Below are 14,515 nucleotides of genomic sequence, written 5' to 3' on the forward strand. Positions count from 1 at the left end.
TGGGTGGCTCAGTTGGTTAACCGGCTGCCTTCGGCTCAGGTCATGATCCCGGGGTCCTGGGATCGAGTCCCACATCGGGCTCCTTGCTCTGCAGGGAGCCTGCTTCTCCCTCTGACTCTGCCTGCCTCTCTGTCTGCCTGTGCTCGCTCTCGCTCTCTCTGACAAATAAGTAAAAAAAAAAAAAAAAAAAATAGATTTTATTTATTTATTTGACAGACAGAGATCACAAGTAGGCTGAGAAGCAGGCGGAGAGAGAGGAGGAAGCAGGCTCCTTGCTGAGCAGAGAGCCCGATGCGGGGCTGGATCCCAGGACCCTGGGATCATGACCCGAGCCAAAGGCAGAGGCTTTAACCCACTGAGCCACCCAGGCGCCCCTAAATAAATAAAATCTTTAAAAAAAGAAAGGTATGTTTCAGGAAACATTTTATTTAATGGAAATATGTTTGAGGTCAGATGCAAAGTATACTAAGTATCTTAGTGTTTGAGCTGATCAAAAATTTGCTTACAGGGACGTCTCCGTGGTTCAGTCAGTTCAGTGACTGCCTTCAGCTCAGGTCATGATCCCAGGGTCCTGGGATTGAGTTCCACCAGGCTCCCTGCTTTCCTCGGGGAGTCTGCTTTTCTCTTCTGCCTGTCTCTCCCCCTGCTTGTGCTCTCTCCCTCTGGCAAATAAATAAAATCTTTAAGAAATATTTGCTTACATTTAAATGGATAAAATTAAATGTCAGCAAAGACCTTCAAAGACAATAGATACTTATTCACCTCAAATTAGAATGGGCAACATATACTTAATTCTTTTAACATAGGCAGAAGCAGGGGTGGGGTACCTGGCTGGCTTAAGTCAGTAGAGCATACAACTTTTTTTTTTTTTTTTTTTTGAGCATACAACTCTTGATCTCAGGGTCATGAGTTTAAGTCCCCCCTTGAGTGTGGGAACCTTAAGAAAAAAAATAAAATAAAATAGGCACAAAGGATATCCTACATTAGTATTAAAAGCCATGCAAAATCTTCATTTGGTAGGAAATCTTGTTGATCCCTTGGTGGGGTGTGGCAAGAATCCCTTCTGAAGATTGTTTTGTCATGGCATCTGCAGGAAGCCAAGGAGAAGAAAGGGGGAGGCAATAGCTGTCTGGTCTACTTGGTCTTGCTGTGGCTTCTCCTTTGTTTCTTTTCAGGTCTTACATCTGGATAATCATAAAGCTTTTAAAAATTTTAGAATATATCCATTATTTAGATTCTTAGCATGTAGGTCCTTGGGCAGTTAAACAATGTATAGTGTTTAAAAATTGTTTTGAAATAATTTTTAACTTGTGGGTCATTAATTTTAAACATTTGCCACATTTGTTGTGCCATATCCTTTTTCTACATACAATTTTTCTCTGAACCATTCAAGAGTGGCTTACATATATCATGCCCCTCTAGCCCTTAATGCTTGATTTTGTATTTTCTGAGAGCAGTGATGTTCTCCTTAATAGCCACCATGCAGTTATCAGATTTCAGGAAGTTTAACATTGATATCATACTGTACATAATCTTACTGTATATATTTACAGTGTTGATTATCCTAATTATGCCCTCTGTAAAATATTTTTCCTATTAGGCCAGGGTCAGTTTTACATTCATTTGTCATGTTGCTTTGTAATTTAATCCAGAAGAGTTCTTAGTCTTTCCTGTCCTTTGTTTTGTTGATTTTTTTTTGAAGAATAGATGTTCCTTATTTTGGGTTTGGTCTGATGTTTCCTTATAATCAGGTTCTTCGTCTTTGGCCACAATTCCGTGTGAAGGGTGTTGCGTCAGTCTCAAGAATATAAATTCTGAAGCATACAGTACCCCTCATAAGTCATTTTTCTTTTTATCATGTAAAGTATTGAGCAGATATTAGATAAAATGTCTAGTGTAGATAAAATACTATCTGTGTAGTATTGTATTGTCTCTACACTATATATAAGTAATTTTTTTTTCTCTTGCAAGTAGTAAGTGATATATAAGGTAGTTGAAGACTATGCAAATACCCTGGTCCTCATCAAATTTACTAATCTGGATTTAGCATCCACTGAAGATTTTTACCTGAACCAGTCTTTACTGGAATTGTTGCAAAGTAATGATTTTCCAACTCTGGCCCTCCTTTCTACATTTAGTAGTAGGCTTCCTACCATAAGGAAGAACCCTGTCTCTCCTTCTATGTCTAGCCTATTGTCAGTATGAACTCATTGCCTCTCGTTGTTTTCAGGGGGTTACCATTCATTACTGCCCTTAATTACTTTGATGCTCAGTTTGTTACAGATTGGCCAATGAGAGCTCCTTCATACCGGCTCCTGTATTATCTTTTTACATGTTCCCATTCTTATAATCGTTGTTATTATTTTGAGTACTTCCTTACTTTCTAGCACATTGAGGTGTTCTAGGTCTGTTACACTTCCCTGTTTTAGCCCTTCTGACATTTCTGCTAGGGCCCTGGTTCCTTTTATTAAGAAGCTAGTATTTGAATACTGGGTATGCTCATTGTTGTTAGTACACTTTGTTTTTAAGTCCTTTCGGCAAACAGGGCTAACAGATATGTGAAATAAGCTTAAAAATAATACTTGTGTAGGGTGTCTCAATGGCTCAGTTGGTTAAGTGACTTTGGGGGCGCCTGGATGGCTCAGTGGGCTAATAAGCCTCTGCCTTCGGCTCAGGTCATGATCTTAGGGTCCTGGAATTGAACCCCATCAGGCTCTCTGCTCAGCAGAGAGCTTGCTTCTCCCCCTCCCCTTCCTGCCTCTCTACCTACTTGTGATCTCTCTCTGTCAAATAAATAAATAATTCTTTTTAAAAACAAAAGTGACTGCCCTTGGCCCAGGTCATGATCCGGAAGTCCTGGGATTGAGTCCCGCACTGGACTCCCTGCTCAGTGTGGAATCTCCTTCTCAAATAAATAAATTTTAAAAATCTTTAAAAAAAAAACCAAAAAAAACCCCAACTTCCAAATGACCATCCTCACGTTATTTTCCTTTGCCTTTCCCCATTATTTTGTTTCTCTTTTCCACAGTGAGAATTTGGTTCTTAGCACCGTTGGCCCATGTAGAAGAGTTTCCTCAATCGCTATACTTATAGGAAACCACAAACCTGCTAAAAAGAGTTGATTTGTTTGCAGTTCCTTTTTTCTTTCTTAGACTGAGGATATAATCAAGGTACTAGGCAGATGTACTTAGGTTCTCTTATTTCCTCCTCTTAATACAATATGCAGTCGATACTTCGCATTTGTTACCTAACAATGTGTCTTGAAAATCACCCCATGTCATTTCATATTTCCATTCTTCAAATTTTTTTTTTTTTTTTTTTTTGTAAGTAATGTCTTCCCCCAATGTGGGGCCCAAACTCAGGACCCAGAGACCAAGAGTGACATGCTGTACCAACTGACCTGCCAAGTGTCTGTATTTCCATCCTTTTAAAAAATTTTTTGGATGGCAAACTACACATAACATAACATTTAGCATTTTAAATTTAAGATGGTAAATGTACAGTTCAGTGATATTAAATACCTTCATGAAGTTGTGCAGTCATTACCACCATCCATCTCCATAAATCTTTTCATCTTGTAAAACAAATTCTGTATACCCATTAAACACTAACGCCTTAATTCCCCTTTTTCTCCATACCCTGGGCAATGGCCATTCTACTTTTCTGTTTCTATGATTTTGACTAAGTACTTCCTGTAAGTGGGATCATACAGTATTTGCCTTTTAGTGATTGGCTTATTTCACTTAGCCTGTGTCCTCAAGGTTCATCCCTATTGTAACATATTGCAACATTTCTTTCCTTTCTAAGGCTGAGTAATATCCATTATGTATATACCACATTTTCCTTGTGCATTTATTGTCAGTAGACACTTGGGTTGCTTCCACCTATTGTGAATAATTCTACAAACCAGGGTATTCAGATATCTTTTTGAGATCTGATTTCCAATTCTTTTGGTATATACGCAGAAGTGGAATTGCTAGATCATATGGTAATTCCATCTTTAATTTGTTGAGGAACTGTCACATGTTTCCCACAGCAGTTATACAATTTTATATTTCTACAAATAGTGCATAAACATTCCATTTTCTCTGCATCCTTGTCAAGACGTTATTTTCTGTGTTTTTTTTTCTTTTTTTGTTTTTGAATAGTAACAGTCCTAGTGGGGGTGAGGTGGTATCTCACTGAAGTTTTGATATGCATTTCCCTACGGATTAATGATTTTTAAGCTTGTTTTCATGAGCTTGATGGGTATTTCTTTGTCTTCTTTGGAGAAGAGTTAACTCAAGTCCTTTGCCCGTTGTTTGTTTTGTTTTAAAGATTTTATTTATTTATTTGACAGAGATCACAAGTAGGCAGAGGCAGGCAGAGAGAGGGAGAAGCAGGCTCCCTACTGAGCAGAGAGCCCGACGCAGGGCTTGATCCCAGGGACCCTGGTATCATGACCCGAGCCGAAGGCAGAGGCTTTAACCCACTGAGCCACCCCTCCTTTGCCCATTTTTGAGTAGGGTTGCTTGTTTTTTGTTGTTGAGTGTAGTTTTCTCTATATTGTGAGTATAGGTATCTATTAATTTATTATCCCTTACCAGATATATGATTTTCTGATAATCTCTCCCTTTCTGTGGGTTGCTTTTTTACTCTGTTGATATATTTTGATGAACAAAATTTAAAAAAAAAATAATGAAGTCCAGGGTGCCTGGCTGGATCAGTTGGTAGAGCATCTGACTCTTGACCACAGCATTATAAATTCAAGCTTCACATTGAGTATAGAGATTACTTTAAAATTTCACTTTAGGTCCGATATTTAGATTTTTTCCTTTTGTTGCTGGTTTTTTGGTATTCTATATAGTAAATCATTGCCAGATCCATTGTCATGAAGTTGTTTGTTTGTTTTTAAGATCTTATTTGTTAGAGACAGAGAGCACGCATGCGCACGCATGAGCATGAGGAGAAGCAGATTCCCCACTGAGCAGGAATTCCACTTCAGGGCTCTATCCCAGGACCCCAGGATTAAGACCCGAACCAAAGGCAGATGCTTAACCAACTGAGCCACCCAGGTGCCCCAGGGAATTGTCATGAAGATTTTGCCCTCTGTTTCCTTGTTAGAGTTGTATAGTTTTAGGGTCTTATATTTAGGTCTTTGATCCATTTGGAGTTAATTTTTTTATATATATACAAAGTAGGGGCACATAACTTTATTCTTTTGCATGTGCATATTCAGTTTACTCAGCACAGTTTCTTGAAAAAACTGTCCTTTCCTCATTGAATGGTTGTTGCAACCTTGTCAAAAATCATTGACTACATATATGACCATATATGTAAGGGCTTCCTATTTTGGAGTTTCCTGTTCTGTTCCATTGGTCTGTATGTCTGTCTTTATGCCAGTACCACTGTTTTGATTACTGTAGTTGTGTAGTTAAGTTTTGAAATTAGGAAGGTGACGTCTCCATTTTTGTTCTTTTTCAAGATAGCTGTGTCTATTTGGGGTCCTTTGGAACTTCATATGAATTTAGGATGGATTTTTCTGTTTTGGTAAAAAAAAATTCTTAAGAGTTTGGTAGGGATCATGTTGAATATGTAGGTCACTTTGGATAGTATTGTTATCTTAAGTCTTTTGATCTGTGAACATGTCTGTCTGTTTATGTCTTTTTTCATTTCTTAAGCAGTGTTTTGTAGTAGTTTCATTGTGTAAGTCTTTCACCTCTGGGTTAATTCTTAAGTACTTTATTGTATTGTTGTAAGTGGAATTGTTTTCATAATTTCCTTTGCAGATCGTTACTTGTTATTGTATAGAAATGTAACTGATTTTTAAAAAAGATTTATTTGGGACGCCTGGGTGGCTCAGTTGGTTAAGCGGCTGCCTTCGGCTCAGGTCATGATCCCAGCGTCCTGGGATCGAGTCCCACATCGGGCTCCTTGCTCGGCAGGGAGCCTGCTTCTCCCTCTGCCTCTGCCTGCCTCTCTGTCTGCCTGTGCTTGCTCGCTTTCTCTCCCTCTATCACTGGCAAATAAATAAATAATCTTTAAAAAAAAAATAAATAAAAAAGATTTATTCATTTAAGAGAGAGAGACTGTGGGGAGAGGGGCAGAGGGATTGGAGAGAGAATGCATAAGCAGACTCAGCACTACGTGTGGAACCCAGTTGTGGGACTCCCATCTCATGATCCTCAGATCCTGACCTGAGCTGAAACCAAGAGTTGGATGTTCAACTGACTGAAATTACCCAAGTGCCTCGAAATATAGCTGATTTTTCTGTGTTGGCTTTGTTTCCTGCGACTCTTAAGTTTATTTATAGCACTATTGGCTTTTTTGTGTGTTTTTAGGGATTTCTGCATATGAAATATTATCTGCAGAGATAATTTTACTTTTTCCTTTGCAATTTGGTTGTCTTTTATTTCATTTTCTTGCCTGATTTGCTCTAGCTAGAATTTCAGTACTATGTTCAGTGAAAGTCAGGAAAGTGGGTAGCCTTGTCTTGTTCTTGATCTTAGAATAAATACTTCCAGTCTTCCACCATTGAGTATGATTTTCATTGCAGGTTTTTTTAAATACATGGCTTTTATTAAGCTAAGGTCGTTTCCTTCTATTTCCAGTTTGTTGAGTGTTTTTGCCATGAAAGGGTGTTGTCATATGCTTTTTCTGCATCAATTGAAATGATCATGGTTTTTCCCTTAGTTCTGTTAATGTCCATTAACTATTCATGTTATCCATATGCTATCCATATCACTATCCATATATTAAACCATCTTTGCATTCCAGGAATAAATCCTCCTTGGCCATGGAATGTAATCCATTTACTATGCTGCTGAATTTAGTTTGTCTATATTTTGTTGAATCTTGAATCACTGTTCATAAAGTGTATTTATCTGTAATTTTCTTGTAGTATCTTTATCTGGCTTTGGTATCGAGTGATGCTGTACTTGTAGAATGAATTAGGAAGTGTTTTCTCTTCAGTTTTTGTTAAATTTTATGAAGGATTGGTGTTCTTCCTTGGATGTTTGTTAGAACTTAATAGCAAAGCCATCAGTTCTGGCTTTTCTTTGTCAGGAGATCTTGGATTACTGATTGATTGTCCTTACTAAGTTATAGGTCTCTTAAAATTTTCTGTTTCTAGATATTTGTCCATTTCATCTAGGTTATTCAATTTGTTGTGGCATAATTGTTCATAATACTCTTACAATTTTTTCTTTATTTCTCTAAAATTGGTAAGAATGTCCCCACATTCATTTCAGATTTTAGTATTTTGAGGCCTTTCTTTTTTTCTCAGTCCATCTGGTAGCTAATGGCTTGTCAATTTTATTCAAAGAACCAGCTTTTGGTTTTACTAATTTTCTGATTAGTATTGATCTCTACTGTAATCATTATTTCCTTCACACTGCTAGTTTTGGGTTTAATTTGTTCTTTATCTTGTTCCTTAAGTTGTGAAAAGGTAAGTTGTTGACTTGAGATTTTTCTTGTCTTCTTAATTTAAGCATTTTTTAAAAGATTTTATTTATTTATTTGACAGAGATCACAAGGAGGCAGAGAGAGAGAGAGAGAGAGAGAGAGAGGAGGAAGCAGGCTCCCCGCTGAGCAGAGAGCCGGATGTGGGGCGGGGCTCCATCCCAGGACCGCAGGATCATGGACCTGAGTCAAAGGCAGAGGCTTTAACTCACTAGCCACCCAGGCGCCCCTGTTTCTCCCTTTGTCAGTTTCATGTAATATGTTCTGATGGTCTGTAATTAGGTGCATAAATGTTTATGCTTATATCTTCTTGCTGTACTTAACCTTTTATTAATATATAATGTCTGGGGCACCTGGGTGGCTCAGTGGGTTAAAGCCTCTGCCTTCGGCTCGGGTCGTGATCCCAGGGTCCTGGGATTGAGCCCCGCATTGGGCTCTCTTGCTCAGCAGGGGAGCCTGCTTCCTTCTCTCTCTCTGCCTGCCTCTCTGCCTGCTTGTGATCTCTGTCTCTCAAATGAATAAACAAAATCTTAAAAAAAAAAAAAGATTTTATTTATTTGAGAGAGAGAGTGCAACAGACAGAACAGAGCAAGGGGAGGGTTAGAGGGTGATGGAGAAGCAGGGAGCCCAACATGGGACTCTATCCCAGAACTCTGAGAGCGTGATCTGAGCCAAAGGCAAATGCTTAACTGACTGAGCCACCCAGGTACTCCAACTGATTTTTTTTTTTAATGTTTTTTAAAAGATTTTATTTATTTATTTGACAGAGAGAGATCACAAGTAGACAGAGAGGCAGGCAGAGAGAGAGAGGGAAGCAGGCTCCCCACTGAGCAGAGAGCCCGATGCAGGACTCGATCCCAGGACCCTGAGATCATGACCTGAGCCGAAGGCAGCGACTTAACCCACTGAGCCACCCAGGTGCCCCAGCTGATTTTTTTTTTATAGCGAAATGTTTACACTCCTTTCTCATTTCCTTTTGTGTATGTATATTCTATAACTATTTTTTGTAGTTTTCATGGAGATTTCATTTAATATCCTAAAATTAAAATATTCTAATTTGAATTTATATCAGCTTCACTTCAGTAACATAAAAAACTGCTAATTTTGGGGCACCTGGGTGGCTCAGTGGGTTGGGGCCTCTGCCTTCAGCTCGGGTCATGGTCTCAGGGACCTGGGATCGAGCCCCGCGTCGGGCTCTCTGCTCCGCAGGAAGCCTGCTTCTTTCCTCTCTCTCTGCCTGCCTCTCTGCCTACTTGTGCTCTCTCTCTATCAAATAAATAAGTAAAATATTAAAAAAAACAACAACTGCTAATTTCCGGTTCTCCTGGGTCGCTCAGTTAGGTTAAGCAGCTGCCTTCAGCTCAGGTCATGATCCGAGCGCCCTGGGATCGAGTCCCACGTCAGGCTCCTTGCTCAGCAGGGAGCCTGCTTCTCTCTCTGTCTCTTCCTGCCATTCTGTCTGCATGTGCTCACTTGCTCTCTCTCTGACAAATAAATAAATAAAATCTTAAAAAAAAAACAAAAACCCTGCTAATTTCCATCTTCATCCCCAGCCCTTTTAATTAATGATGTCCCCAAATTACGTCATTATACATTTTCTGCCCCAAAGTGTAAAATGATAATTCTTTTTAATCCCTTTGCCTATTAAATTATGTAGAAAACAGGGGCACTTGGGTGCCTCAGTTGGTTAAGCATCTGCCTTCAACTCAGGTCATGATCTCAGGGTCTTGGGATTGAGCCTTGTGTTGGGCTCCCAGCTCAGTGGGAGAGTCTGCTTCTCCCCCTTCCTCTGCCCCTCCCTCCTTCTCATGTTCTCTTGCTCTCTCAAATAAATAAAATTTGTAAATTATGTAGAGAACAAAATTTGCAGTTACAAACGTAAATTATAATAATAGCTTTTAGAGTAATTATTTTTTAGAAAATATATTAGTTTCTTTATTTTATTTTTTAAAAGATTTTATTTATTTGACAGAGATCACAAGCAGGCAGAGAGGCAGGCAGAGAGAGAGGGGGAAGTAGGCTTCCTGCCGAGCAGAGAGCCCAATACGGGGCTTGATGTCAGGAGCCTGAGATCATGACCTGAGCCAAAGGCAGCCTTAACCCACTGAGTCACCCAGGTGCCCTGAAAATGTATTAGTTTCTTAAATCCTGTATAAAACAAAATGTAGAGTTACCAGTCAGTTTTTGGTTTTTTGTTTCTTTAAGTAATTTGTATGCCCAGCATGGGGCTTGAATCCATGACTGAGATCAAGAGTCGAGTACTCTATCCACTGAGCCAGCCAGGGGCTCCTACTAATCAGTTTTAATATATCACTAGCCTTTTAAGTTGCCCTTGTATTTACCTTTTTTGAGATCCTTATTACTTCGTATGGTTCCTTCTTATTCTCTAATGTTACTTTATTTTTCCCTGCAGGATTCCTTTGAGCATTCCCTGCAGCATTCCTTTTTTTAAAAAGATTTTTTATTTACTTGTAAGGGAGAAAGAGAAAGAGCACAAGTGGTGGGAGAGGCAGGCAGAGGGAGAATCAGGCTCCCTGCTGAGCAAGGAGCCCAATGCAGGGCTCTCTCCCAGTTTCCCAGATCACAACCCGAGCTTAAGGCAAGTGCTCAACTGCCTGAGTCACCCAGGTGTCCCATCCTTTGAGCATTTCTTACAGGGCAGGTCTAGTGGTAGTCATCTTCTCTGGCTTTTGTTTATCTGGGAATGTCCTGGTTTTTCCCTCACATTTGGAGGACAGTTTTTCTGGATATAGGATTCTTTGTTGACAGGGTTTTTTTTGTTTTGTTTTTTTGTTTGTTTGTTTTTTCTTTTAACAATTTGAACATACTGGCCCATGTTTTCTGGCCTTTAAAATTTCTTATGAGAAATCTGCACATAATTGTATTGAGCATCCTTGTTTGTGACTCACTTTTCTCTTGCTGCTTCCAAGATTTTCTCTGTCTTTAGCTTTCAAAAATTTGATTATAATGTGTCTTGGTATGAGTCTTCTTGAGTTCACTGATGTTCATATTCATGTCTTTTATCAAATTTGGGAAGTTTTCATCCATGTTTTCTTCAAATCCTCTTTCTCTCTCTCTTCTGGGACTCCCATAATGTGTAATTTGGTCTGCTTTTTGGTATTCCATAGGTTCCTGAAGTTCCATTCACTTTTTTTTAGGTCTTTTTCCTTTTCTAACTCAATAATTTCCATGGTCCTTTCTTCATGTTGGCTGATTCTTCTGCCCATTCAAATCTGCCTTTGAATCCCCCTGGTGAATTTTGCATTTCAGTTATTGTACTTTTCAGCTCCATAATTTTTTTTCTTTTCTATGTTTTCTATCTCTGTTGGTTTTTCTCTTTTGTTCTTAAATCATTTCCTTGATTTTTATCTATATCTTCTTTAGTTCTCTGAAAATTTTCAGGAAATCTTTCCTAATAGATCTGTGATTATTTTGTTTTTGTTTTAAACAGGACAGTTGCTGTTGATTTCTTTTTCTTTTGAATGAGCCGTACCTTTCTATTTCTTTGCATGCCTTGGATTTTTTTTTTCCTGTTGAAAACTGGACATTTGAAACTGATATATGGTAATTCTAGAAATCAGATTGTTTGCTTTCCTTAGGGTTTGCTGTTTTGTTACTATATTTGTTTTGGCTTTTCTACTACTTTGCCAAGTAGTAGCCTGAGATAAAAATTTTAAGGTCTTTTTAGGTCTTTTCTGAGCCTTTTCTTGGGTATATGCAGTCATTTTGGAATTTTCTCTGTATATGCTTTTTGTTTTTGTTTTTGTTTTTTTAATTTTTTAAGGTTTTATTTATTTGAGAGAGAACACAAAAGAGAAAGCACGAGCTGGGGGAGGGATGGGAGAGAGAGAAAAGCAGACTCCCTGCTGAACAGGATGCCCAGTGCAGGGCCCGATCCCAGGACCCTGAGATCGTGACCTGAGCCCAAAGCAGATGCCCAACCAACTGAGCCACCCAGGCTCCTCCCTTTTTTTGTTTTTTGTTTTTTTTCTCTTTTTTAAGATTTTATTAGAGGAAGAGGGACAAGTAGACTCCCCATTGAGTGAAGAGCCCGATGTAGGGCTCCATCCCAGGACCCTGAGATCCTGACTTGAGCTGAAGTCAGACACTTAACTGGCTAAGCCACCCAGGCGCCCCCTAGCTAACAGTTTTAAATATAGTTTGTTTTCCCCTCAGAAACTTCAGGTGGATGCCTCATGGATCTTTGTCGTTTTTTTCATATCAACATTCAATCTAAGATCCTTTGTACTTCTTTCTTGTTTTCTTACGTTTCTTCCCCTTAGTAAATTTTTATTCAAACCTGCCCTTCCTTGGGTACCTTTTAACTTAGTTTTTATATAATTTTGTCTTTTTCTTTCCTTTTTAATCAACTGATTTTCCATCTTTTTGTTGAGGGTATTTTTTTTCACATGCCAAAATGCTTATTGAGAATATTCAATTTAGTTTAAAGTGCTGTGTTAAAATTTTCTTTTGATTTGTTGTTGAGGGTTTTTTTTCTTTTTTAAAGATTTTATTTATTTATTTGACAGACAGAGATCACAAGTAGGCAGAGAGGCAGGCAGAGAGAGAGAGAGAGAGAAAGAGGGAAGCAGGCTTCCTGCGGAGCAGAGAGCCCGATGCGGGGCTCAATCCCAGGACCCTGAGATCACGACCCGAGCCGAAGGCAGCAGCCCAAACCACTGAGCCACCCAGGTGCCCCTTGTTTTTGTTTTTAAAATAAGCTTCACACCCAGTGTAGAGCCCAACACAAGACTTGAACTTATGACCCTGAGATTAAGACCTGAACTGAGATCAAGAGTCAAACTCTTAACTGAGCCATCCAGGTACCCCTGTTGGTTTATAGGAAGAATTTTTCTCAGCTGAAATGTGTAGATTTGCTACTTAAATATTTCTTATAATAGCCTTATATGGAATTTATTTGAATTTTTGTTTTTTGTTACTTAATTGACATAGTTCCTAATTCACAGGCATTGTCCATTATTGATGTTAATTAGCAGTGTGAGGTTTCTTCAGTGATTTTGTTACTGGTCATGGTGGATTAGAGAGGGGAGTGTTTTTCTTTTCTGAAAAATTCTGAGTTTCCCACTTTATTGCCTTTTTTCCCTTCACTCCAAGAATATTGAAAATTGGGTTATTTTGTTTGCATTCCTTGTTGATTTTATGTTTTGGATATGGGGACACCATTATCCTCTAGACCCAAAGTCTATGTATAGATTTTTAAAAACTATCACCTAAGTGATAGCAAGGAAGAATTATGTTAACATTTAATAAATAACAAATAATAAAATAATATTACTACAAATATGTCAATTTCCTTTTTCATTTTAGTTATTTTATGTGGCGTTTTACCTTTCTCTTATTATCTTAATTTATCCTATATGAGTAGTACTTAGAAGATATGCAATCATGATTCTTGATTGTTTAAAAATATATATGCTACCCATTGTTCAACTGAAGTCTTAACTGTAATACAGTTTTAGGGAGATGGTTTTAGAATTTGGCTCCACCACATAATTGTTTCGTTACATTTAGCTCCATACTTTATCTCTCTCTGGCCCCTAATTGTAAAATTAGGTTGAGGAAAACATTACCTATTAGGCTTAGGATTCAAAAAACTTTGTAAAGCACCTGGACCATTAATTGAACACCTTTCACTGTTTGAAACACTTAAAGCCCCTAAAAGCCTGAACTGTGAAGCCTACTGGTAACATCTTTGTTTTTCAGGTTGCTGGAGGAGCCAATATGAGTCAGATCTCAGAAGCACTGAGCCGATACAGGAATAGGTCATGTTTTATGAAGGAAGCACTCTACAGGCTCTTCACCGAGACATTTTCAATGCAGATAACCATGCCTGCTATTTTAAAGGTAACTACATCTCAGAAAGGTAGTTTTTGTTACTACTTTTTACTTAGTTCAATTAAAGCTGTTCACCAAACACATGGAATACAGTAACTTATTACTTATACTTGGCCTTATTAGAGCCAAGGTACCCTTAGGGAGAAAGGAAAATAGTGTTAGGCTTAATTAATGGCCAGAGCATCTCTCATTTTGAGCATCTAAATTAATTCAAGTCATCAAGTGTTTTGATTTAGTCTGAGAAGGAGAGGACATATATACTATTTTGCCTAAAATGGGAGTTCTTAATCTATAAACATATATTCACTTTGCTGTAAATGTTGTTTCTTATTTATTCATTTGTGTGTACTCTTTAAAACCTAACATTTGGTTTTCTGAAAGAAAACAACAGTGTCTCCAACAAGAACAGAACAAAATACAATAATTAAGGGTGCAAGATCTACCATTTAAAGTATTTTGTGAATAAAGTAAAATGACCAGTATTGATAGGGCCAAACTTTGCTTTGGTTTATAGAAAAATGAATTTATTTTAAATGTTTTTGGAAATATTAAGTGGTTTGGGAAAGAAAAGTGCATTTATTTAAAGTGAAATGTAAGATGAAAATGGAAGACTCGAAGTCACTTTGTTTTTATTATTATTCTGTAATTCTTTATAGTTCCTTAAAAAAAATTGGGTATTTCTACACTGTCGGAGATAAGATTTGTTCATAACTTAAAAGCAGTATTGTATAAAGTGAAAAACTGGACCTTTGTTTCCCGTATGTAATGAGGAGCTTGAATTAGATGTTCTAAAAGTCCTTTTTATATCTAAGATTCTATGATTTTTGAAAATCATGTTTTGTTTTGTTGTTTTATTTCTACATATTTAACTTGGATGATAGCAATCTGGTGAAATCCTAGGAGCAAATTAGCAATATAGAAAAAAATCATTTTCCATAGTGGAAATGTATCCTAGGTCTGTGTCTAGGCTCTGTTACTTCATGCAGCTGTCAGAGCGAGGGGCTCTGGTCTCTTAAAATCATGGTTCATGCCAGTATCAGCAGACTGGTTTCTGAAGTAGATAGAGATAGACAGAACAGATTGTACTGTCCCTGAATGTTAGTGCAGGTCTGGTCTAAGCTTAATACAGCGCCTTCGTGTTACGTTTGTGCTGTAGATCTTCTACAGTCTCTCTTTTAATGACCTAGTTTCTAATGTTTGCAGTTTTCAAATTATTTCA

The 14,515-nt window shown here is 38.0% G+C and overlaps 1 protein-coding gene across 1 annotated transcript in view; it reads left to right on the forward strand.

Moving 5' to 3' along the window:
• ZYG11A (zyg-11 family member A, cell cycle regulator) overlaps positions 1-14,515 on the forward strand; it is an 86,605-nt gene that overhangs the window by 35,761 nt on the left and 36,329 nt on the right. Inside the window, 1 exon segment of the mRNA XM_059138514.1 lies at positions 13,165-13,305. Within this exon segment, the coding sequence (XP_058994497.1) occupies positions 13,165-13,305 (141 nt within the window).

Source organism: Mustela lutreola, chromosome 10 (genome assembly GCF_030435805.1).
Source record: "Mustela lutreola isolate mMusLut2 chromosome 10, mMusLut2.pri, whole genome shotgun sequence".
In the NCBI taxonomy this organism is placed as follows: domain Eukaryota; kingdom Metazoa; phylum Chordata; class Mammalia; order Carnivora; family Mustelidae; genus Mustela; species Mustela lutreola.